Source organism: Pseudophryne corroboree, chromosome 1, assembly GCF_028390025.1.
Source record: "Pseudophryne corroboree isolate aPseCor3 chromosome 1, aPseCor3.hap2, whole genome shotgun sequence".
Classification (NCBI taxonomy): Eukaryota; Metazoa; Chordata; class Amphibia; order Anura; family Myobatrachidae; genus Pseudophryne; species Pseudophryne corroboree.
This window is the reverse complement of record NC_086444.1, coordinates 373606780-373632510: the sequence shown is the minus strand read 5'-3', so window position 1 is coordinate 373632510 and position 25731 is coordinate 373606780. Positions and strand designations below refer to the sequence as shown.

Here is a 25731-nt window from a genome sequence, read left to right as displayed (position 1 = left end):
GCCCGTCTATACCCCTGGTCCTTACGGAGTCCCCAGCATCCTCTACGGACTAGGAGAAAAAGATTTACCGGTAGGTTTAAAATCTTATTTTCCAGCGCATGCACCTTTCGTGCGCACAACAGTACACTCTGATGTGAACACTAAATCCCTTTACATTTTCTATACCCCAACGTCAAAATTCCCTCTTCGACCAGTTAACTTGCTTCTTGGTGTACAAGATAACATTGTATTGCTTGTTATAAATATTATTTTATATTTGGCTTCTTGCAGGTAAAGGTCATGCGTTGTCTGGATCATCCCAATGTGCTGCGTTTTATTGGGGTCCTTTACAAGGATCGTAGACTAAACTTGCTGACTGAGTATATAGAATGTGGAACGTTAAAGGACTTCCTAAGAGGGGTGAGGCAAAGTGAGACTTGGTGTTTAAGCTGTATGGTGTAACTATTAGGTATAATCATTTTAACTTAAAATTGTAAAGGCTAATACTAATATTACATTTTGTTCCCTTTGTTTCCTCATCCCACCCTCAGGACCATTGCCCTTGGCAACAGAAGGTCTCATTTGCTAAAGACATTTCATGTGGAATGGTAAGCTTAACTCTTTTACTTAAGCACTATAAGGTGCTGTAGCTAGTAAAAACCATTTTGTTTTGTTTTTTGTTTGTTTTTTCCCCCTTTAGGCATATCTTCACTCAATGAGCATTATCCATAGGGATCTCAACTCGCACAACTGTCTCATTAAGCTGGTAATATCCTCATTTCACCTGGTTGTTCTTCCATCGCTCTGTTCAGTATCTGCTCTTACACCTCTTCTCTGTGACGTTTTGCAGACGTATTTGTTGATGCCTTCACCTGTCCTCATTTATATGTCTTTCTCAGCTATCTGATGTTCTTCTCTTATAGGATGGCACAGTGGTGGTTGCAGACTTTGGGCTTTCCAGACTCATTGTGGAAGAGAAACCAAGACCCCCACCAGAACGTCCACCCACAAAGAAGCGAACACTACGCAAAACTAACCGCCGAAAACGTTACACAGTGGTGGGCAATCCCTACTGGATGGCACCTGAAATGTTAAATGGTAATGGGGCAAATTCAATTATATAATTTCTCTTGCATCCTAGAGGATGCTGGGGTCCACATTAGTATCCTGGGGTATAGACGGGTCCACCAGGAGCCAATGGCACTTTAAGAGTTTGAGGGTGTGGGCTGGCTCCTCCCTTTATGCCCCTCCTACCAGACTCAGTTTAGAAAATGTGCCCGGAGGAGCCGGTCACAGCTAGGTGAGCTCTACAGAGCTTTTCTAGAAAAGTTTATTTTTAGAGTTTATTATTTTACAGGGATGCTGCTGGCAACAGCCTCCCTGCAGCGAGGGACTAAGGGGGGGAGCAGTGTCTGCCCTGCGGGGTCTGAGCCACTGTCTCCGCTGACTGGACATTGAGCTCCAGAGGGGTCTGATCGTTCTCCGCCACAGGGGACCGCTCGCCCCAGCAGCATGCTGCCAACCCCTTACAGAGCTGAAGAAGTGGTGAGTGAGACACCGACCCCCTCCCCCCCTAGCAGCGGGGGGCTGGTGTGAAGATGGCGGCAGCTGGGAGGGAGCGCAGTATTAACTGCGCTTCTGGGAAGGCTCAGCGGCACATGGTGGGGCGCCCTGGGCCAGCGCTTACCCCCTACACTGGTCCACAAGCCTGTCAGGGTCCTCGGATCTTAGCCAGCACAATTTCCTCAGGCCAGTATAATCCATGAAGAGCGGAAAGACAGTGCCATTAAGGAGCGGACCCAGCAGCGTTCCAGCGCCATTTTCCTGCCTGCACAGCGCTCAGAGGAAGAACAGGTCCCTCCACAGCAACTCCAGCTATCTGTACACGGTACCAGGGGGTTGTAGAAGGGAGGGGAGGCTGTAATAAGACTGTGTGTCCTATAGGCTGTAATAAGACTGTGTGTCCTATTAAGGTGCACAGTCAGCGCTGACAGGGGTCTCCCTTTGGTAAAAGCGCTGTGTGTGGATTGGCTCCAATCTCTGTGTCTCTCTTGCCATTCTTGGGGGGAAAACTTTGTCTGCCCTCACCTGTGTGTGTGTGTGTGTGTGTGTGTGTGTGTGTGTGTGTGTGTGTGTGTGTATAGAGTTTTTGGTGGTCTCCTTTAGCTATGTCCAGGGACACTGTGTCATATGCTGCAGAGGATTTATCCTCCCAGGATGATCCCATTCCATGTAATCAGGATAGCACTGGTTTAGCATAGATACTAGCAAGGGAACCGGAGTGGTTTTCCTCTATGAAATCTTGGATTTCTCAGATTTCTGACAGGGTTGCAAGTAATTAATCTGCAACCCAGGTATTAAAGAGCTCTATGGCGGTATGGCCGGTTTCTGGTACCTCAGGACGCCGACTGTATACCCCCACAAACGTGCGCTTGTGCTGGTCACACAAGACAACACTGATACCGATTCTGACACCACAGAAGGTGATGGGGATGTGTTGTAAAGGGGGTGCAATTGTTGATCGAGGCTATCAGAGATGTGTTGAATGTTAATGATACCATACCTGAGCAGGTTGAGGAGGCTTTTTTCACTGAAAATAAAAAGCCCTGCTAACCTTCCCTGCGTCAAAGGAATTGAATGCTATATTTGAAAAAGCATGGGTAAACCCTGAGAAAAAATTCCAGGTCCCTAAAAGGGTACAGGTGGCGTTTCCTTTCCCGGAGGAGGATAGGAAATAAATGGGAAAACCCGCCGATTGTTGACGCATCTGTCTCCAGACTCTCAAAGAAGGTAGTTTTGCCTGTTCCAGGATCTACCGCCTTAAAGGAGCCGGCTGATAGAAAAATTGATAACACGCTTAAATCAATGTACGCTGCTTCAGGGGCCACTATTGCTACCGCATGGATTGCGAAGGCAATAGTAAAGTGGTCGGCTACCTTGCTTAAGAATTTGGTTACGATGGAGAGGGATGATGTTGCATTATATTTACGCAATATACATGATTCAGCAGGTTTTATGGTAGAATCCATGAAAGACCTGGGTTCCATGGCTGCGGGAATCTCTTCTATGTCTGTTTCAGCTCGTCGGGGACTGTGGCTGCGCCAGTGGTCGGCCGACGCGGAATCCAGAAAGAGTGAGGAGTCCCTACCCTATACAGGTAAGGCTTTCTTTGGGGAAGCTCTAGACGCGTGGATATCCACGGCTACAGCGGGTAAGTCTCCATTTCTTCCCTCACCAGCACCTGCTCCAAAGAAATCCTTCTCTTCACCTGCAACACAGTCCTTTCGGCCTAACAAGCCTAGAAAGGCCAGACCATCCAATACCTTCTTTAGGGGAGGTCGAGTTAAGTCAAAGAAACCTGCCGCTGCAGGTTCCCTGGAACAAAGGCCTGCTTCAGGTACACCAAAGTCCTCCGCATGACGGTGGACTGCGCGGCCTGGAGGTTGGGCCAGTGGGAGCGAGATTCAGACACTTCAGTCAGGTCTGGGTATCGTCCGGCCTGGATCACTGCGTGATAGATATTGTATCCCAGGGATACAGGCTGGAATTTCAAACTTTCCCTCCTCATCGCTTTTTCAAATCAGGCTTACCAACTCTGTTAAGAGACAGCACTGTACTACAAGACGCTGTCCAAAAACTGGTGGAGGCACAGGTCTTTGTACCAGTACCACCTCACATGCAGTACAAAGGTTACTATTCGAACCTTTTCGTGGCCCATTCTGAACCTAAGATCATTGAACCTTTTTAAAGGAGTTCAAGTTCAAGATGGAGTCTCTCAGGGCGGTGATATCAGGTCTGGAAGAGGGGGAAATACCTGGTATCACTGGATATCAAGAATGCATACCTCCACTATCCGATATGGCTGCCGCATCAGGCTTATCTCCGTTTCGCATTGCTGGACTGTCATTTACAGTTCCAGGCCCTGCCACTCTGCCTTTCCACAGCACCAAGGCTGTTTACCAAAGTGATGGCAGAATGATGGTTCTCCTCCGCAAACAGGGTGTGAACATCATTCCATATCTGGATGATCTGCTGATAAAGGCATCGTCCACGGAGAAGCTGCTGCAGTACATTGTTCTCACAACACGCCTCCTCAGGAGTCATGGTTGGATTCTGAACCTTCCAAAGTCACATTTGGAACCAACCCAGAGGTTGTCCTTTCTGGGAATGATCCTGGATACGGAAGTGCGAAAGGGTGTTTCTTCCGCAGGAAAAGGCGTTGGTCCGGGATGTGCTGAAGCCAGGTTCATCAGTGCTCAATGCATTCGCCTATTGGGAAGATGGTGGCCTCTTACGAGGCTCTCCCGTACGGGAGGTTCCACGCTCGGACCTTCCAACTGGATCTCTTGGACAAGTGGTCAGCATTTCACTCCTCTGGTGGCTCCAATTGCCTCACCTTCTAGAGGGCCGCAGGACACGAGCCTTCGGAGCTGGGGAGCAGTCACTCAAGGAGTAAACTTCCAAGGACGGTGGTCAAGCCTGGAAGCCGGCCTGCCCATCAACATCCTGGATTTAAGAGCCGTCTACAATGGTTTTCTTCAGGCGACCCCTCTTCTAAGAAATCGGGCCATTCAAGTGCAGTCGGACAACGTAACAACAGTAGCTTACATAAACCGACAAGGCGGAACGAAGAGCAGAGCGGCAATGTCAGAGGTGACTAGAATACTCCTCTGGACAGACAAACACGCGCTGGCGCTGTCAGCCATCTTCATTCTGGGAGTAGACAACTGGGATGCAGACTTTCTCAGCAGACACGATCTCCATCCAGGGGAGTGGGGTCTCCATCCGGAGGTATTCAAGGAAATAACAGACCTTTGGGGATTACCCCAAATAGACCTGATGGCCTTTCGCCTCAACAAGAAGCTTCGGCTTCCAGGTCTAGAGACCCACAGGTAGTGGCAGTGGATGCCCTGGTGTCTCCGCGGGTGTTCCAGTCAGTGTACGTGTTTCCACCACTCCCACTCAAGAATTCTAAAAGCTCATAAGGAGAACAAGGGTTCAAGCAATCCTCATTGCCCCAGACTGGCCAAGAAGGGCTTGGTACACGGACCTTCTGAATCTACTGCAAGAAGATCCGAGGCCTCTTCCTCTTCGGGAGGACCTGCTGCAACAGGGGCCGTTCGCCTATCAAGACTTACCGCGGCTACGTTTGACAGCATGGAAGTTGAGCGCCTGATACTTGCTCGGAAGGGCATTCCGATCATTCCTACCCTGATACAGGCTAGGAAAAGGGTAACGTCTAAACATTACCATCGTATTTGGAAGAAATATGTCTCTTGGTGTGAATCCAAGAAGTTTCCTACGGTGGAGTTTCCGTAGGAGTTTGCAAGCAGGTGTGGATATGGGCCTGAGGTTAGGATCTGTGAAGGTTCAGATTTCGGCCCTGTCCACTTTCTTTCAGAAACAATTGGCTGCCCTCTACAGGAGGTTGAGGTCAAATTTCTTACATGGAAGGCGGTCACGTTGTTAGCCTTAGCTTCTGCTAGACGTGTGTCCAAGCTGGGGGCTTTATCCTGTAAAAGCCCTTACTTGATCTTCCACGAAGATAGAGCTGTGCTCCGGACACGTCAGCAGTTTCTTCCGAAGGTTGTGTCGGCATTTCCTATCAACCAACCTATTGTGCCAGTGGCTACGGACTCCTCAGTCGCATCAAAGTCCTTGGATGTCGTGAGGGCTCTGAAGGTAGATGTGAAGAGAACTTCTCGTCACAGAAAGTCGGACTCTCTGTTGTCATATGATCCCAAGATAATTGGGTGTCCTGCTTCTAGGCAGACTATTTCTCGCTGGATTAGGTTCACTATCCAGCACGCTTATCTACGGCAGGAAGGCTGTGTCCAAAATCTTTTAAGGCCCAGTCTACTTGTAAGGTGGGGTCTTCCTGGGCGGCTGCCTGGGGTTGTCTCGCAGTGCAACTTTGCCGAGCTGCAACTTGGTCTGGGTCGAACACGTTTGCAAAGTTTTACAAGTTCGATACTTTGGCCTCTGATGATCTGAAGTTCAGTCAATCAGTTTTGCAGGAGCCGCCGCGCTCTCCCTCCCATTTTGGGAGCTGTGGTACATCCCCATGGTACTAATGTGGACCCCAGCATCCCCTAGGACGTAAGAGAAAATAGGATTTTACACTTACCGGTAAATCTATTTCTCGTAGTCCGTAGAGGATGCTGGGACTCCGTAAGGACCATGGGGAATAGACGGGCTCCGCAGGAGACATGGGCACTTTAAGAAATACTTTAGACTCTGGGTGTGCACTGGCTCCTCCCTCTATGCCCCTCCTCCAGACCTCAGTTAGAGAAACTGTGCCCAGAGGAGATGGACAGTACGAGGAAAGGATTTTTGTTAATCCAAGGGCAAGATTCATACCAGCCACACCAATCACACCGTATAACTTGTGATAAACTACCCAGTTAACAGTATGAACAAACAACATAGTCTCGGTCCAAACCAATGAACTATAATATAACCCTTATGTAAGCAATAACTATATACAAGTCTTGCAGAAGAAGTCCGCACTTGGGACGGGCGCCCAGCATCCTCTACGGACTACGAGAAATAGATTTACCGGTAAGTGTAAAATCCTATTTTCTCTAACGTCCTAGAGGATGCTGGGGACTCCGTAAGGACCATGGGGATTATACCAAAGCTCCCAAACGGGCGGGAGAGTGCGGATGACTCTGCAGCACCGATTGAGCAAACAGGAGGTCCTCCTCAGCCATGGTATCAAACTTATAGAACTTTGCAAAAGTGTTTTACCCCGACCAAGTAGCAGCTCGGCACAGCTGTAGTGCCGAGACCCCTCGGGCAGCCGCCCAAGACAAGCCCACCTTCCTAGTGGAATGGGCCTTAACCGATTTCGGTAACGGCAATCCTGCCGTAGAATGCGCCTGCTGAATCGTGTTACAGATCCAGCGAGCAATAGTCTGCTTTGAAGCAGGACCGCCAACCTTGTTGACTGCATACAGGACAAACAGTGCTTCTGTTTTTCTGATCCTAGTCGTTCTGGCCACATAAATTTTCAAAGCCCTGACCACATCAAGGGACTCGGAATCCTCCAAGTCACGTGTAGCCACAGGCACGACAATAGGTTGGTTCATATGAAAGGATGAGACCACCTTAGGTAGGAATTGAGGACGGGTCCGCAACTCCGCTCTATCCATATGGAAAACCAGATAGGGGCTTTTATGTGATAAAGCCGCCAATTCCAAAACTCGCCTAGCCGAAGCCAAGGCTAACAACATGACCACCTTCCAAGTGAGATATTTCAACTCCACTGTATTAAGTGGTTCAAACCAATGTGACTTAAGGAAACTTAACACCACATTAAGGTCCCAAGGTGCCACCGGAGGTACAAAAGGAGGCTGAATATGCAGTACTCCCCTCACAAAAGTTTGTACTTCAGGTAAAGAGGCCAATTGCTTTTGAAAGAAAATGGATAAGGCCAAAATCTGAACTTTAATGGAGCCTAATTTTAGGCCCAAATTCACTCCAGTTTGTAGGAAGTGAAGAAAACGGCCTAGATGGAATTCTTCCGTAGGAGCATTCCTGGCCTCACACCAAGAAACATATTTTCTCTGACGTCCTAGTGGATGCTGGGGACTCCGTAAGGACCATGGGGAATAGACGGCTCCGCAGGAGACTGGGCACATCTAAGAAAGATTTAGGACTATCTGGTGTGCACTGGCTCCTCCCCCTATGACCCTCCTCCAAGCCTCAGTTAGATTTCTGTGCCCGGCTGAGCTGGATGCACACTAGGGGCTCTCCTGAGCTCCTAAAAGAAAGTATAGTTTAGGTTTTTTATTTTCAGTGAGACCTGCTGGCAACAGGCTCACTGCAACGAGGGACTAAGAGGAGAAGAAGCGAACCTACCTAAGTGGTGGTAGCTTGGGCTTCTTAGGCTACTGGACACCATTAGCTCCAGAGGGATCGAACACAGGACCCGACCTCGTCGTCCTTTCCCGGAGCCGCGCCGCCGTCCCCCTTACAGAGCCAGAAACAAGAAGGTGGTCCGGAAAATCGGCGGCTGAAGACTTCTGTCTTCTCCAAGGTAGCGCACAGCACTGCAGCTGTGCGCCATTGCTCCTCATGCACACCACACACTGCGGTCACTGATGGGTGCAGGGCGCTGGGGGGGGGGGCGCCCTGAGCAGCAATAATAACACCTTGGCTGGCAAAACTAACACCATATATAGCCCCAGAGGCTATATAGGTGTATATTAACCCCTGCCAGAATCGATAAAATAGCGGGAGAAAGCCCGCCGAAAAAGGGGCGGAGCCAACTCCCTCAGCACACTGGCGCCATTATTCCCTCACAGCTTCGCTGGAAGGAAGCTCCCTGGCTCTTCCCTGCAGTCCTGCACTACAGAAAGGGTAAAAAAGAGAGGGGGGGCACAATTTAGGCGCAGTATATATATATTATAGGCAGCTATAAGGGAAAACACTCTGTATAGTGATATCCCTGTGTTATATAGCGCCCTGGTGTGTGCTGGCATACTCTCCCTCTGTCTCCCCAAAGGGCTTTGTGGGGTCCTGTCCTCTGTAAGAGCATTCCCTGTGTGTCTGCTGTGTGTCGGTACTGCTGTGTCGACATGTATGAGGAGGATAATGATGTGGAGGCGGAGCAAATGCCTGTGAATGTGATGTCACCCCCTGCGGGGTCGACACCAGTGTGGATGGACTTATGGAAGGAATTACGTGACAGTGTCAGCTCCTTACATAAAAGGTTTGACGACATAGGACAGCCGGCTACTCAGCTTGTGCCTGTCCAAGCGTTTTAAATGTCATCAGGGGCTGTAAAACGCCTGCTACCTCAGATGACAGATACAGATGTCGACACGGATACCGACTCCAGTGTCGACGATGATGAGACGAGTGTACCCTCCAATAGATCCACCCGTTATATGATTGAGGCTATGAAAAATGTTTTACACATTTCTGATGATACCCCAGGTACCACAAAAAAGGGTATTATGTTTGGTGAGAAAAAGCTACCAGTAGTTTTTCCTGCATCTGACGAACTAAATGAGGTGTGTGAGGAAGCGTGGACTTCCCCAGATAAGAAATTGATCATTTCTAAACGGTTAATGGCTGCGTACCCTTTCCCGCCAGAGGATAGGTCACGCTGGGAAACACCCCCTAGGGTAGATAAAGCATTGACACGCTTATCAAAGAAGGTGGCACTACCGTCTCCGGATACGGCCGCCCTAAAAGAACCTGCTGGTAGAAAGCTGGAAAGTACCCTAAAAGCTATATACACACACACTGGCATTATATTGAGACCCGCTATTGCATCAGCTTGGATGTGCAGTGCTGCTGCTGCGTGGTCCGACTCCGTCAGAAAACATTGATACCATGGATAGGGACAATATTTTGCTAACGATTGACCATATAAAAGACGCGGTCTTATACATGCGTGATGCACAGAGGGATATTTGCCGGCTGGCATCAAAAATAAGCGCTATGTCCATTGCCGCCAGACGGGGGTTATGGACTAGGCAATGGTCAGGTGATGCCGACTCCAAGCGGCACATGGAGGTTTTACCCTATAAAGGGGCGGAACTTTTTGGGGAAGGTCTTTCAGACCTCGTTTCCACAGCTACTGCTGGGAAATCGACTTTTTTGCCTCAGGCTACCCCACAACAAAAGAAAGCACCGTATTATCAGGTACAGTCCTTTCGGCCCCAGAAAAATAAGCGGGCTAGAGGCTCATCCTTTCTGCCGAGGGGCAGAGGAAGGGGGAAAAAGCTGCAGCACACAGCTGGTTCCCAGGAGCAGAAGTCCTCCCCTGCGTCCGGTAAGTCCACAGCATGACGCTGGGGCTGCTCAGGCGGAATCGGGAACGGTGGGGGCACGTCTCAGGTTTTTCAGCACACAGTGGGCTCTCTCACAAGTGGATCCCTGGGTCCTTCAAGTAGTATCTCCGGGGTACAGGCTGGAATTCGAGACGTCTCCCCCCCCGCCGTTTCCTAAAATCTGCCTTGCCGGCAACTCCCTCTGCCAGGGAGGCAGTGTTGGTGGCTATTCAAAAACTGTATTCACAGAAAGTGGTCGTCAAGGTACCCCTCCTTCAGCAAGGAAAGGGTTACTATTCCACAATGTTTGTGGTACCGAAACCGGACGGTTCAGTGAGACCCATCTTAAATTTAAAAGCCTTGAACACTTATATCAAAAGGTTCAAGTTCAAGATGGAATCGCTCAGGGCGGTTATTGCGAGCCTGGAGGAGGGGGATTACATGGTATCCCTGGACATCAAGGATGCGTACCTGCATGTCCCTATTTACCCTCCGCACCAGGAGTACCTCAGATTTGTGGTACAGGACTGTCACTATCAGTTCCAGATGCTGCCGTTCGGGTTATCCACGGCACCGAGGGTCTTTACCAAGGTAATGGCCGAAATGATGATACTCCTTCGCAAGAAGGGAGTTTTAATTATCCCGTACTTGGACGATCTCCTGATAAAGGCGAGGTCCAAAGAACAGTTGATAGTGGGGGTGGCACTTTCTCAGGAAGTGCTACAACAGCACGGCTGGATTCTAAACATTCCAAAGTCACAGCTGGTCCCGACGACACGTCTTCTGTTCCTGGGAATGATTCTGGACACAGACCAGAAAAGAGTGTTTCTTCCACTGGAAAAAGCCGAGGAATTGTCATCTCTGGTCAGAGACATTCTAAAACCAGGAAAAGTGTCGGTACATCAATGCACACGAGTCCTGGGAAAAATGGTAGCTTCATACGAAGCAATTCCATTCGGAAGGTTCCACGCAAGGACGTTCCAGTGGGACCTGTTGGACAAATGGTCCGGGTCCCATCTCCAGATGCAACAGCGGATAACCCTATCGGCCAGAACCAGGGTGTCGCTGCTGTGGTGGCTGCAGAGGTCTCATCTACTAGAGGGCCGCAGATTCGGAATACAGGACTGGGTCCTGGTGACCACGGATGCCAGCCTTCGGGGCTGGGGGGCAGTCACAAAGGGAAGAAATTTCCAAGGACTGTGGTCAAATCAGGAGATTTCTCTTCACATAAATATCCTGGAGCTAAGGGCCATTTACAATGCCCTAAGCCAGGCAAGACCCCTGCTTCAAAACCAGACGGTACTGATCCAGTCAGACAACATCACGGCGGTCGCCCATGTAAACAGACAGGGCGGCACGAGAAGCAGGATGGCGATGGCAGAAGCCACAAGGATTCTCAGATGGGCAGAGAATCATGTGTTAGCACTGACGGCAGTGTTCATTCCGGGAGTGGACAACTGGGAAGCAGACTTCCTCAGCAGGCACGACCTCCACCCGGGAGAATGGGGACTTCATCCAGAAGTCTTTCAAATGCTGGTCAACCGGTGGGAAAAACCACAGGTAGACATGATGGCGTCCCGCCTCAACAAGAAGTTGAAAAGATATTGCGCCCGGTCAAGAGACCCTCAGGCGATAGCGGTGGACGCTCTAGTGACACCATGGGTGTACCAGTCGGTTTATGTGTTTCCTCCTCTACCTCTCATACCCAAGGTACTGAGAATAATAAGAAGGCGAGGAGTGAAAACCATACTCGTGGTTCCGGATTGGCCAAGAAGAGCTTGGTACCCGGAACTTCAAGAGATGCTTACAGAGGACCCTTGGCCTCTGCCGCTCAGACAAGACCTGCTGCAGCAGGGACCCTGTCTGTTCCAAGACTTACCGCGGCTGCGTTTGACGGCATGGCGGTTGAACACCGGATCCTGAAGGAAAAGGGTATCCCGGAGGAAGTCATCCCTACCCTGATCAAAGCCAGGAAGGATGTCACCGCAAGACATTATCACCGCATTTGGCGAAAATATGTTGCTTGGTGTGAGGCCATGAAGGCCCCGACGGAGGAATTTCAACTGGGTCGATTCCTGCACTTCCTGCAAGCAGGGGTGACGTTGGGCCTCAAATTGGGGTCCATAAAGGTCCAGATTTCGGCTCTGTCGATTTTCTTCCAAAAAGAACTGGCTTCACTGCCCGAAGTTCATACTTTTGTCAAAGGAGTACTGCATATTCAGCCTCCTTTTGTGCCCCCAGTGGCACCTTGGGATCTCAATGTGGTTCTGACATTCTTGAAATCACATTGGTTCGAACCACTTAAGACTGTGGATTTAAAATATCTCACGTGGAAAGTGGTCATGCTGTTGGCCTTCGCGTCGGCCAGGCGGGTTTCAGAATTGGCGGCTTTGTCTTGTAAAAGCCCTTATCTGATTTTCCATATGGATAGGGCAGAATTGAGGACTCGTCCTCCGTTTCTCCCAAAGGTGGTCTCAGCTTTTCACTTGAACCAACCTATTGTGGTGCCTGCGGCTACTAGGGACTTGGAGGATTCCAAGTTGCTGGACGTAGTCAGGGCCCTGAAAATTTATATTTCCAGGACGGCTGGAGTCAGAAAGACTGACTCGCTGTTTATCCTGTATGCACCCACCAAGCTGGGTGCTCCTGCTTCTAAGCAGTCTATTGCGCGCTGGATTTGTAGCACTATTCAGCTGGCGCATTCTGGGTCTCGGCTTTACAACTTTGCCGAGCTGCTATTTGGTCAGGGGCAAACACGTTAGCAAAATTCTACAAATTTGATACCCTGGCTGAGGAGGACCTGGAGTTCTCTCATTCGGTGCTGCAGAGTCATCCGCACTCTCCCGCCCGTTTGGGAGCTTTGGTATAATCCCCATGGTCCTTACGGAGTCCCCAGCATCCACTAGGACGTCAGAGAAAATAAGAATTTACTCACCGGTAATTCTATTTCTCGTAGTCCGTAGTGGATGCTGGGCGCCCATCCCAAGTGTGGATTGTCTGCAATACCTGTACATAGTTATTGTTAAAAAAATCGGGTTTTGTTGTGAGCCATCTCTTCAGAGGCTCCATTTTGTTATCATACTGTTAACCGGGGTTCCTATCACGTGTTATTTGGTGTGGCTGGTATGAGTCTTACCCAGGATTCAAAAATCCTTCCTTATTGTGTCAGCTCTTCCGGGCACAGTTCCTAACTGAGGCTTGGAGGAGGGTCATAGGGGGAGGAGCCAGTGCACACCAGATAGTCCTAAATCTTTCTTAGATGTGCCCAGTCTCCTGCGGAGCCGTCTATTCCCCATGGTCCTTACGGAGTCCCCAGCATCCACTACGGACTACGAGAAATAGAATTACCGGTGAGTAAATTCTTATTTTCTTATTTTCGGTGATAATGTTTAGACGTCACGTCCTTCCTAGCCTTTATTAGCGTAGGAATGACCTCATCCGGAATACCTTTTTCCACTAGGATCCGGCGTTCAACCGCCATGCCGTCAAACGCAGCCGCTGTAAGTCTTGGAACAGACAGGGACCTTGTTGTAACAGGTCCTGACTAGAGGAAGAGGTCACGGATCTTCTGTGAGCATTTTTTGCAGATCCGGATACCAGGTCCTTCGTGGCCAATCTGGAACAATGAGAATTGTTCTCACTCCTCCTCTTCTTATTATCCTCAACACCTTGGGTATGAGAGGAAGAGGAAGAGGAGGAAACACATATACCGACTGGAACACCCACGGTGTCACTAGGGCGTCCACAGCTACCGCCTGAGGGTCTCTTGAGCTGGCGCAATACCTTTGTAGCTTTTTGTTGAGACTGGATGCCATCATGTCTATTTGGGGTAGTTCCCACCGACTTGCAATCTGCGCGAAGACTTCCTGATTAAGTCCCCACTCTCCCGGATGCAGATCCTGTCTGCTGAGGAAGTCTGCTTCCCAGTTGTCCACTCCCGGAATGAACACTGCTGACAGAGCGCTTACATGATTCTCTGCCCAGCGAAGAATTATGGGGGCTTCCGCCATTGCCACTCTGCTCCTTGTGCCGCCATGGCGGTTTACATGAGCTACTGCGGTGATGTTGTCTGACTGGATCAGAACTGGTCGATTGCGAAGTAAGATCTCCGCTTGACGTAGGGCGTTGTATATGGCCCTTAATTCCAGGATGTTGATGTGAAGAGAAGTCTCTTGACTTGACCAAAGTCCTTGGAAATTTCTTCCCTGTGTGACTGCTCCCCAACCTCGGAGGCTCGCGTCCGTGGTCACCAGGATCCAGTCCTGAATGCCGAACCTGCGGCCTTCCAGGAGGTGAGCACTGTACAGCCACCACAGGAGAGATACCCTGGCTCTGGGAGACAGGGTGATCCTTTGATGCATTTGTAAATGAGACCCGGACCATTTGTCCAGTAGGTCCCATTGAAAAGTCCCCGCATGGAACCTGCCGAAGGGGATGGCCTCGTACGATGCCACCATCTTCCCCAGGACATGGGTGCAGTGAAGCACTGAAACCTTTTTTGGCTTTAATAGGTTCCTGACCAGAGCTATGAGCTCCTGAGCCTTTTCCATCGGAAGAAAAACCTTTTTCTGTTCTGTGTCCAGAATCAGGCCCAAAAAGGTCAGACGCATTGTAGGAACCAGCTGGGACTTCGGAATATTGAGAATCCAGCCGTGCTGTTGCAACGTCCTCCCTGACAGTGACACGCTGTCCAGTAACTTCTCCCGAGATCTCGCCTTTATGAGGAGATCGTCCAAGTATGGGATAATTGTGACACCCTGCTTGCGCAGGAGCACCATCATTTCCGCCATTACCTTGGTGAAAATTCTCGGGGCCGTGGAAAGCCCAAACGGCAACGTCTGAAATTGGTAATGACAGTCCTGTACAGCAAATCTCAGGAACGCCTGGTGAGGAAGAAAAATCGGAACATGAAGGCAAGCATCCTTTATGTCCAGGGAAACCATCCAATCCCCCCCCCCCCCCCCTCTCCAGGCTGGCGATGACCGCTCTGAGCGATTCCATCTTGAACTTGAACTTTTTCAAGTACAGGTTCAGGGATTTCAGATTCAAAATGGGTCTGACCGAACCGTCCGGTTTCGGAACCACAAACAGGGTTGAGTAATACCCCTTTCCTCGCTGGAGAAGAGGAACCTTGACTATCACCTGTTGCAGGTACAATTTTTGAATTGCAGTTAACACGAACTCCCTTTCTGACGGAGAAGCTGGCAGAGCCGATTTGAAAAACCGGCGAGGAGGCATCTCTTCGAATTCCAGCCTGTATCCCTGAGAAACAATCTCTATTGCCCAGGGATCCACCTGTGAGTGAACCCAGACGTGGCTGAAAAATCGAAGACGTGCCCCCACTTGATCTGGCCCCCCCAGGGAAGCCCCAGCGTCATGCGGTGGATTTTGCAGACGTAGGGGGGGGACTTCCGCTCCTGGGAACTAGCTGTGTGCAGCTTTTTTCCCTTGCCTTTACCTCTGGCAAGAAAGGTCGATCCCCGTACCTTTTTGCTTTTATTTGAACGAAATGACTGCATTTGGTAATGAGGTGCCTTCTTAGTATGTTGGAGCTTAGTAAACAAATGTCTCTTTGAGCATCCCTCATATATAACGCAGCATCCTTGATATGCTCTAGGGCAGGCATGTCCAAACTGCGGCCCTCCAGCTGTTGAGAAACTACACATCCCAGCATGCCCTGACACAGCTTTAGCATTCACTGACCGCAAAACTGTGTTAGGGCATGCTGGGATATGTAGTTTCACAACAGCTGGAGGGCCGCAGTTTGGACATGCCTGCTCTAGGGTCATTAGAATGGTATCCTTATCTAGGGTCTCAATCTCCGTAGACAAGGAATCTGTCCATGCTGCGACAGCACTACAAACCCAGGCCGATGCCATAGCCGGCCTAACAATAGTACCAGAATGTGTGTAAATGTACTTCATGATAACTTCCTGCTTACGATCCGCAGGATCCTTGAGGGTAGCAGTATCCTGGGAAGGCAGTGCCACCTTCTTGGATAAGCGTGTCAACGCCTTGTCTACTTTAGGCGAAGATTCCCTTTACATTAGCATTCAAGACATTCCACATATCCATCCAGTCCGGTGTCTGCGTTGCCGACGACGACCTGACAGTCATGCACTCCCCCTCCTCCTTAGGCGAGTTTATCGTCAAACATGTCGACACACGCGTACCGACACTCCACACACACAGGGAAACTCTTTTCTGAAGACAGGTTCCCCTTTAGGCCCTGTGGAGAGACAGAGAGAAAGTATGCCAGCACACACCCCAGCGCTATATGACCCCGGAGAAAAACACAGAATGTTTACCCAGTAGCGCTGCTGTAATGTATAATCGCCAATTATGTGCCTGCCCCCCCTCCCCTCCCCCCCCCTCTACTTTAAAACCCTCTTTCACCATGTGTCAAGCAGGGGAGAGTCCGGGGAGCTTCCTCTCAGCTGTGCTGTGGAGAGAAAATGGCGCTGGTGAGTGCTGAGGGAGATGCCCCGCCCCCTCGGCAGCGGGCTTCTGTCCCGCTCAAACTTAATAAAATATGGCGGGGGCTCTTTTATATACATGTACAGTGCCCACCTGTACATGTATATAGTCATTTGCCATAGGAGAGGTATTCTAATGCTGCCCAGGGCGCCCCACCTGCGCCCTGCACGCTTACAGTGACCGGAGTGTGTGAGGTGTATGGGAGCAATGACGCACAGCTGCAGTGCTGTGCGTTACCTCAGTGAAGCACCCGAGGGCTTCTGCCGCCTCAGTAGTCTTCTTTCTTCATTTCTTCAGGCTCTGTGAGGAGAACGGCGGCGCGGCTCTGGGATGAACGCCCAGGACGAACCTGTGTTCCACTCCCTCTGGAGCTAATGGTGTCCAGTAGCCGAGAAGCAGAGCCTATCATTTAAGTAGGTCTGCTCCTCTCTCCTCAGTCCCTCGATGCAGGGAGCCTGTTGCCAGCAGAGCTCCCTGAAAATAAGAAAAAAACCTAACAAAATGCTTTCTTAGCAGGGAACTCAGGAGAGCTCCCTGCAGTGCACCCATCTTCCTCTGGGCACAGTCTAAAACTGAGGTCTGGAGGAGGGGCATAGAGGGAGGAGCCAGTACACACCCAGAGTCTAAAGTCTTTCTTAAAGTGCCCATGTCTCCTGCGGAGCCCGTCTATTCCCCATGGTCCTTACGGAGTCCCAGCATCCTCTAGGACGTTAGAGAAAATAGGATTTTGGTTATCTACCGGTAAATCCTTTTCTCGTAGTCTGTAGAGGATGCTGGGCGCCCGCCCAGCGCTTCGTTTTCTTGCAAATGTTATTTGGTTCAGTACAACTTCGTTTTAGTTGAGTACTGCATTGTTACTTGGTAAGTAATGTTTCAGCAGTTGCTGAGTGTTCAAGCTTAGTTGGCTTGACGTGCCTTGTATGTGTGAGCTGGTATGAATCTCACCACTATCTGTGTATAATCCTTCTCTCGAAGATGTCCGTCTCCTCGGGCACAGTTTCTAGACTGAGTCTGGTAGAAGGGGCATAGAGGGAGAAGCCAGCCCACACTCTCAAACTCTTAAAGTGCCAATGGCTCCTGGTGGACCCCTCTATACCCCATGGTACTAATGTGGACCCCAGCATCCTCTACGGAGTACGAGAAAAGGATTTACCGGTAGGTAACCAAAATACTATTTTTTTACACAGGTAAACAGTACGATGAGAAGGTGGATGTATTTTCATTTGGGATTGTTCTATGTGAGGTAAGATCACTACTGATGGAGCTTGCAACGATTTCAGGCCTGTAACAACCCAAACAGAATGAGCATTTATTTTACATGTACACAGTAAAGTTTGCAATGTGTTTTGGAACGGTCTCACCTGCAGAAGGAAGTGGGGAAGCGAGGGGAGGGAATCGACAAGGCCTATGGGGGAGATTGGCTAAAGTGCCTCTGTACTTAGGAAAGAATACAATGTGAACAGAAATTAAAAAAACAAAAAAACACGTTAAAATGATACATTTAATAGAAACATAGAAACATAGAATTTGTCGGCAGATAAGAACCACTTGGCCCATCTAGTCTGCCCCTTTTTTTTTTTTATATATTATTTTTTTTTATCACTAACCTTATTTGATCCTTATTTCTTTGTAAGGATATCCTTATGTCTATCCCATGCATGTTTAAATTGCTCTACTGTCTTAGCCTCTACCACCTCTGATGGGAGGCTATTCCACTTGTCCACTACCCTTTCTGTGAAATAATTTTTCCGCAAATTTCCCCTGAACCTCCCCCCCTCCAGTCTCAGTGCATGTCCTCGTGTCCTATTGCTTCTCTTCATTTGGAGAATGTTTCCCTCCTGGACTTTGTTAAAACCCTTCATATATTTGAAAGTTTCTATCATGTCCCCCCTTTCTCTTCTCTGCTCCAAACTATACATATTGAGATTTCTTAGTCTTTCTGGGTATGTTTTGTGATGTAGGCCATGCACCATTTTAGTTGCCCTCCTTTGTACAGTTTCTAATGTATTAATATCCTTTTGAAGATATGGCCTCCAGAACTGAATACAGTATTCTAGATGAGGCCGTACCAATGACCTATACAGTGGCATTATTACTTCTTTCTTTCTGCTGCTGATTCCTCTCCCAATGCAGCCAAGCATCTGACTAGCCTTCCTCATTGCCTTGTTACATTGCTTACCTGCCTTTAAGTCATCTGAAATAGTGACTCCTAGATCCCTTTCCTCCTCAGTAGTTTCCAGTATAGTGCCATTAATACTGTATTTAGCTTTAGGATTTTTGAGACCCAAGTGCATGATTTTGCATTTTTTGGCATTAAACTGTAATTGCCAGACTCTTGACCATTCCTCTAGTCTACCTAGATCCTCAATCATTTGTTTTACCCCACCTGGTGTGTCTACCCTGTTGCATACCTTTGTGTCATCTGCAAAAAGGCATACTTTCCCTTTAATCCCATTTGCAATGTCACCAATAAAGATATTGAAAAGCACTGGTCCAAGTACAGATCCCTGGGGTACTCCACTGGTAACATTTCCCTCCTGTGAATGCACTCCATTTACCACAACTCTCTGTTTTCTATCCTTCAACCAAGATCTTATCCATTCAATAATCCTAATATCCAATCCCAAACTTTCAAGTTTATTTAGCAGTCTGCGATGTGGAACTGTGTCAAAAGCCTTACTAAAGTCAAGATAAGCTATATCCATGGCTCCACCTTTATCCATCACTTTAGTCACACAATCAAAAAAGTCAATAAGATTTGTTTGACATGATCTTCCCCCAGTGAATCCATGCTGTTTGGGATCCAGTAAATTGCTGGATTTGAGATGATCTACAACTCTTTCTTTTAAGAGTGTTTCCATCAATTTCCCTACTACTGATGTAAGACTCACTGGTCTGTAGTTGTTTGCCTCTTCCTTGCTTCCACTTTTGTGCAGTGGGACTACGTTTGCTCTTTTCCAGTCCCCTGGAATTTCTCCTGTAGCTAATGACTGGTTGAATAATTCTGTCAATGGTGCTACCAGCACCTCTTTAAGTTCTTTTAGTATCCTTGGATGTATCCCATCTGGCCCCATAGATTTGTCCACTTTCAGCTTTGAGAGTTTTAATGACTCCTATGAATGAAGTTAAACCAATCATTTATTGTAGGAGGAAAAGTTAAATGTTTTATTAAAAATGATTGGGCTTTTTATACAGGTTGAGTATCCCATATCCAAATATTCCAGAATACGGAATATTCCGAAATGCGGAATATTTTGAGTGAGAGTGAGATAATGAAACCTTTGTTTTCTAATGGCTCAATGTACACAAACTTTTGTTTAACACACCAAGTTATTAAAAATATTGTATTAAATGACCTTCATCCTGTGTGTATATGAAACATAAATGCATTCTGTGCTTAGACTTAGGTTCCATCGCCATGATATCTCATTATAGTATGCAATTATACCAAAATACGGAAAAATCCGATGTCCAAAATACTTCCGCTCCCAAGCATTTTGGATAAGGGATACACAACCTGTATTACTAATTAAACTTTAGTAATATGCTGCTCTCTAGATAATTCTACTTCCCCGCAATCCGACTAGTTCAGTGGTTCACAAACTTTTCTGAATCACGGCGCCCTGGACTGTCAGAATTGATTTCACGGCACCCCTAGGCCAAAAGTTTCTTGAGAAATGTAAAAATAAATATTAAATTAATTTCTCATACGTCCTAGAGGATGCTGGGGACACTTCAAGAACCATGGGGTATAGACGGGATCTGCAGGAGACATGGGCACTTTAAGACTTGGAATGGGTGTGAACTGGCTCCTCCCTCTATGCCCCTCCTCCAGACTCCAGTTTAGAATTGTGTCCAGGGAGACTGGTCACACACAGGGGAGCTCTACTGAGTTTCTCTGAAAAGACTATGGGGTATATGCAATTCACGGCGAATCGCGGCAATTTTTCGCCGTTTTTTAATTCGACTTAATTCGACAGGTGAATTCCGGAAGGTGGCTTCCAAAATTCACCATATTCAATAAAAAACGGATTCGCCAGAATCGCGGGCGATAATCGGCCGATTTGGCGGATTTTGCCGCGATTTTAAAAAACGGGGAAAAACGGGAAAAACCCGGAAAAAAAAAATGGCGTGGGGTCCCCCCTCCAAAGCATAACCAGCCTCGGGCTCTTCAAGCTGGTCCTGGTTCTAAAAATGCAGGGGAAAAATTGGGCAGGGATCCCCCGTATTTTTAAAACCAGCACCGGGCTCTGCGCCTGGTGCTGGTGCCAAAAATACGGGGGACAAAAAGAGTAGGGGTCCCCCGTATTTTTAACACCAGCATCGGGCTCCACTAGCTGGACAGATAATGCCACAGCCGGGGGTCACTTTTATGCCGTGCCCTGCGGCCGTGGCATTAAATATCCAACTAGTCACCCCTGGCCGGGGTACCCTGGGGGAGTGGGGACCCCTTCAATCAAGGGGTCCCCCCCCCCCCAGCCACCCAAGGGCCAGGGGTGAAGCCCGAGGCTGTCTCCCCCCCCCCCCCCCATCCAATGGGCTGCGGATGGGGAGGCTGATAGCCTTTTGTGATAATAAAAAGATATTGTTTTTTCCAGTAGTACTACAAGTCCCAGCAAGCCTCCCCGCAAGCTGGTACTTGGAGAACCACAAGTACCAGCATGCGGGAGAAAAACGGGCCCGCTGGTACCTGTAGTACTACTGGAAAAAAAATACCCAAATAAAAACAGTACACAGACACCTTGATAGTAAAACTTTATTACACACTACCGACACACACATACTTACCTATGTTGACACGCCGACTGCCACGGTCTCCGACGATCCGAGGGTACCTGTGAAAAAATTATACTCACCTTCCAGCGTCCAGAGGTACATCCAGGTCCAGAGATAATCCACGTACTTGGCAAAACAAAAAAACGAACACCGATCCATACCGGACTGGAAAGGGGTCCCATGCTTTCACATCAGACCCCTTTCTCCCGAATCCCGGGACATCACGTGACTCCTGTCACTGAAGTCCCTTCAGCCAATCAGGAAGCGCTACTTCCGTGGCGCTCACCTGATTGGCTGTGCGCTGTCTGAGCTGTCAGACAGCGCATCGCAAAGCCGCTCCATTACTTTCAATGGTGGGAACTTTGCGGGTAGCGGTGGGGTTAACCCGCGGTCAGCCGCTGACCGGCGGGTGACCTCACCGCTAGCCGCTAAGTTCCCACCATTGAATATAATGGACTGGGCTGTGCGATGCGCTGTCTGCTCAGACGCGCAGAGCCAATCAGGTGAGCGCAACGAAGTTGCGCTTCCTGATTGGCTATAGAGACCTTTCTGTGACAGCTGTCACTGACAGGTCTCTCTGCATTCGGGGATAGGGGTCTCATGTGTCAGCATGGGACCCCTTTCAGTCCGGCATGGAGCGGGTATTTGCGTTTTGTTTTTTTCTACAAGTACGTGGATTTATCTCTGGACCATGGCTGAGGTGAGTATATTGATCTTTTATTTTCAGGTACCCCTGGATTCTACATGGAGAAGAGGACCGATGTCGGCGTGTGAACATAGGTAAGTATGTGTGTGTCGACGTATGAAATAAAGTTTTACTTTCACGGTGTGTGTGTCCTGTTTTTATTTGGGTATTTTTTTTCCAGTAGTACTACAGGTACCAGCGGGCCCGCTTTTCTCCCGCATGCTGGTACTTGTGGTTCTCCAAGTACCAGCTTGCGGGGGAGGCTTGCTGGGACTTGTAGTACTGCTGGAAAAAACAATTTCTCTATCGTCCTAGTGGATGCTGGGGTTCCTGAAAGGACCATGGGGAATAGCGGCTCCGCAGGAGACAGGGCACAAAAGTAAAGCTTTCCGATCAGGTGGTGTGCACTGGCTCCTCCCCCTATGACCCTCCTCCAAGCCAGTTAGATTTTTGTGCCCGGCCGAGAAGGGTGCAATCTAGGTGGCTCTCCTAAAGAGCTGCTTAGGAAAGTTTAGCTTAGGTTTTTTTATTTTACAGTGAGTCCTGCTGGCAACAGGATCACTGCAACGAGGGACTTAGGGGAGAAGAAGTGAACTCACCTGCGTGCAGGATGGATTGGCTTCTTGGCTACTGGACATCCGCTCCAGAGGGACGATCACAGGTACAGCCTGGATGGTCACCGGAGCCTTGCCGCCGGCCCCCTTGCAGATGCTGAAGTAAGAAGAGGTCCAGAATCGGCGGCAGAAGACTCCTCAGTCTTCTTAAGGTAGCGCACAGCACTGCAGCTGTGCGCCATTTTCCTCTCAGCACACTTCACACGGCAGTCACTGAGGGTGCAGGGCGCTGGGAGGGGGGCGCCCTGGGAGGCAAATGAATACCTATTTTGGCTAAAAATACCTCACATATAGCCTCCGGAGGCTATATGGAGATATTTAACCCCTGCCAGAATCCGTTAAGAGCGGGAGACGAGGCCGCCGAAAAAGGGGCGGGGCCTATCTCCTCAGCACACAGCGCCATTTTCCCTCACAGAAAGGCTGGAGGGAAGGCTCCCAGGCTCTCCCCTGCACTGCACTACAGAAACAGGGTTAAAACAGAGAGGGGGGGCACTAATTTGGCGATATGCTTATATATTAAGATGCTATAAGGGAAAACACTTATATAAGGTTGTCCCTATATAATTATGGCGTTTTTGGTGTGTGCTGGCAAACTCTCCCTCTGTCTCTCCAAAGGGCTAGTGGGTCCTGTCCTCTATCAGAGCATTCCCTGTGTGTGTGCTGTGTGTCGGTACGTGTGTGTCGACAGATAGGAGGACGATGTTGGTGAGGAGGCGGAGCAATTGCCTGTAATGGTGATGTCACTCTCTAGGGAGTCGACACCGGAATGGATGGCTTATTTAGGAAATTACGTGATAATGTCAACACGCTGCAAGGTCGGTTGACGACATGAGACGGCCGACAAACAATTAATACCGGTCCAGACGTCTCAAAAACACCGTCAGGGGTTTTAAAACGCCCGTTTACTTTAGTCGGTCGACACAGACACAGACAGGGACACTGAATCCAGTGTCGACGGTGAATAAACAAACGTATTCCTTATTAGGGCCACACATTAAAGGCAATAAAGGAGGTGTTACATATTTCTGATACTACAAGTACCACAAAAGAGGGTATTATGTGGAATGTGAAAAAACTACCATAGTTTTTCCTGAATCAGATAAATTAAATGAAGTGTGTGATGATGCGTGGGTTCCCCCCGATAGAAAATTATGGGCGGTATACCCTTTCCCGCCAGAAGTTAGGGCGCGTTGGGAAACACCCCTTAAGGTGGATAAGGCGCTCACACGCTTATCAAAACAAGTGGCTGTACCGTCTATAGATAGGGCCGTCCTCAAGGACCAGCTGACAGGAGGCTGGAAAATATAATAAAAAGTATATACACACATACTGGTGTTATACTGCGACCAGCGATCGCCTCAGCCTGGATGTGCAGAGCTAGGGTGGCTTGGTCGGATTCCCTGACTAAAAATATTGATACCCTTGACAGGGACAGTATTTTATTGACTATAGAGCATTTAAAGGATGCATTTCTATATATGCGAGATGCACAGAGGGATATTTGCACTCTGGCATCATGAATAAATGCGATGTCCATAACTGCCAGAAGATGTTATGGACACGACAGTGGTCAGGTGATGCAGATTCCAAACGGCACAAAGGTGTATGGCCGTATAAAGGAAGAGGAGTTATTTGGGGTCGGTCCATCGGACCTGGTGGCCACGGCAACTGCTGGAAAATCCACCGTTTTTTACCCTAAGTCACATCTCTGCAGAAAAAGACACCGTCTTTTCAGCCTCAGTCCTCTCGTCCCTATAAGATCATATCTGCCCAGGGATAGAGGAAAGGGAAGAAGACTGCAGCAGGCAGCCCATTCCAGGAACAGAAGCGTTCCACCGCTTCTGACAAGTTCTCAGCATGGCGCTGAGACCGTACAGGACCCCTGGATCCTACAAGTAGTATCCCGGGGGTACAGATTGGAATGTCGAGAAGTTTCCCCTTCGCAGGCTCCTGAAGTCTGCTTTACCAAGGTCTCCCTCCGACAAGGAGGTAGTATGGGAAAAAATTCACAAGGCTGTATTCCCAGCAGGTGATAATTAAATTACCCCTCCTACTACAAGAAAAGGGGTATTATTCCACACTATATTGTAGTACTGAAGCCAGAAGGTTAGGTGAGACTTATTCTAAAAAAAAAAAAAATTTTTTTTGAACACTTACAAAGGTTCAAATCAAGATGAAGTCACTCAGAGCAGTGATAACGAACCAGGAAGAAGGGGACTATATAGTGTCCCGGGACATCAGGGATGCTTACCTCTATGTCCCAAATTTGCCCTTCTCACTAAGGGTACCTCAGGTTCGTGGTGCAGAACTGTCACTATCAGTTTCAGACGCTGCCGTTTGGATTGTCCACGGCACCCCGGGTCTTTACCAAGGTAATGGCCGAAATGATGATTCTTCTTCGAAGAAAAGGCGTCTTAATTATCCCTTACTTGGACGATCTCCTGATAGGGGCATACTCCAGGGAACAGTTGGAGGTCGGAGTAGCACTATCTCGGATACTGCTACAATCAGCACGGGTGGATTCTAAATAAATTCCAAAATCGCAGCTGATCCCGACGACACGTCTGCAGTGCCTAGGGATGATTCTGGACACAGTCCAGAAAAAGGTGTTTCTCCCGGAAGAGAAGGCCAGGGAGTTATCCGAGCTAGTCAGGAACCTCCTAAAAACAGTGCATCATTGCACAAGGGTCCTGGTAAAAATGGTGGCTTCCTACGAAGCAATTCCGTTCGGCAGATTTCACGCAAGAACTTTTCAGTGGGATCTGCTGGACAAATGGTCCGGATCGCATCTTCAGATGCATCAGCGGATAACCCTATATCCAAGGACAAGGGTGTCTCTCCTGTGGTGGTTATAGAGTGCTCATCGTCTAGAGGGCCGCAGATTCGGCATTCAGGATTGGATGCTGGTGACCACGGAGCCCAGCCCGAGAGGCTGGGGAGCAGTCACACAAGGGAAAAATTTCCAGGGAGTGTGATCAAGTCTGGAGACTTTTCTCCACATAAATATACTGGAGCTAAGGGTAAATTTATAATGCTCTAAGCTTAGCAAGACCTCTGCTTCAAGGTCAGCCGATATTGATCCAGTGGGAAAAACATCACGGCAGTCGCCCACGTAAACAGACAGGGCGACACAAGAAGCAGGAAAAAACTGCAAGGATTTTTCGCTGGGCGGAAAATCATGTGATAACACTGTCAGCAGTGTTTCATCCCGGGAATGGAAACTGGGAAGCAGACTTCCTCAGCACGACCTCCACCCGGGAGAGTGGAAACTTCATCGGGAAGTTTTTTCCACATGATTGTAAACCGTTGGGAAATACCAAAGGTGGACATGATGGCGTCCCGTCTGAACAAAAAACGGGACAGGTATTGCGCCAGGTCAAGAGACCCTCAGGCAATAGATGTGGACGTTCTGGTA

General features: G+C 48.8%; 1 protein-coding gene across 1 annotated transcript in view; it reads left to right on the top strand.

Moving 5' to 3' along the window:
• Positions 1-25731, top strand: part of LIMK2 (LIM domain kinase 2) — a 100320-nt gene that overhangs the window by 58003 nt on the left and 16586 nt on the right. The window contains exons 10-14 of the mRNA XM_063913092.1: positions 271-399; positions 531-587; positions 680-745; positions 903-1077; positions 17429-17484. Coding sequence (XP_063769162.1) covers positions 271-399; positions 531-587; positions 680-745; positions 903-1077; positions 17429-17484 — 483 coding nt within the window. The remainder of the gene's footprint in view (positions 1-270; positions 400-530; positions 588-679; positions 746-902; positions 1078-17428; positions 17485-25731) is intronic.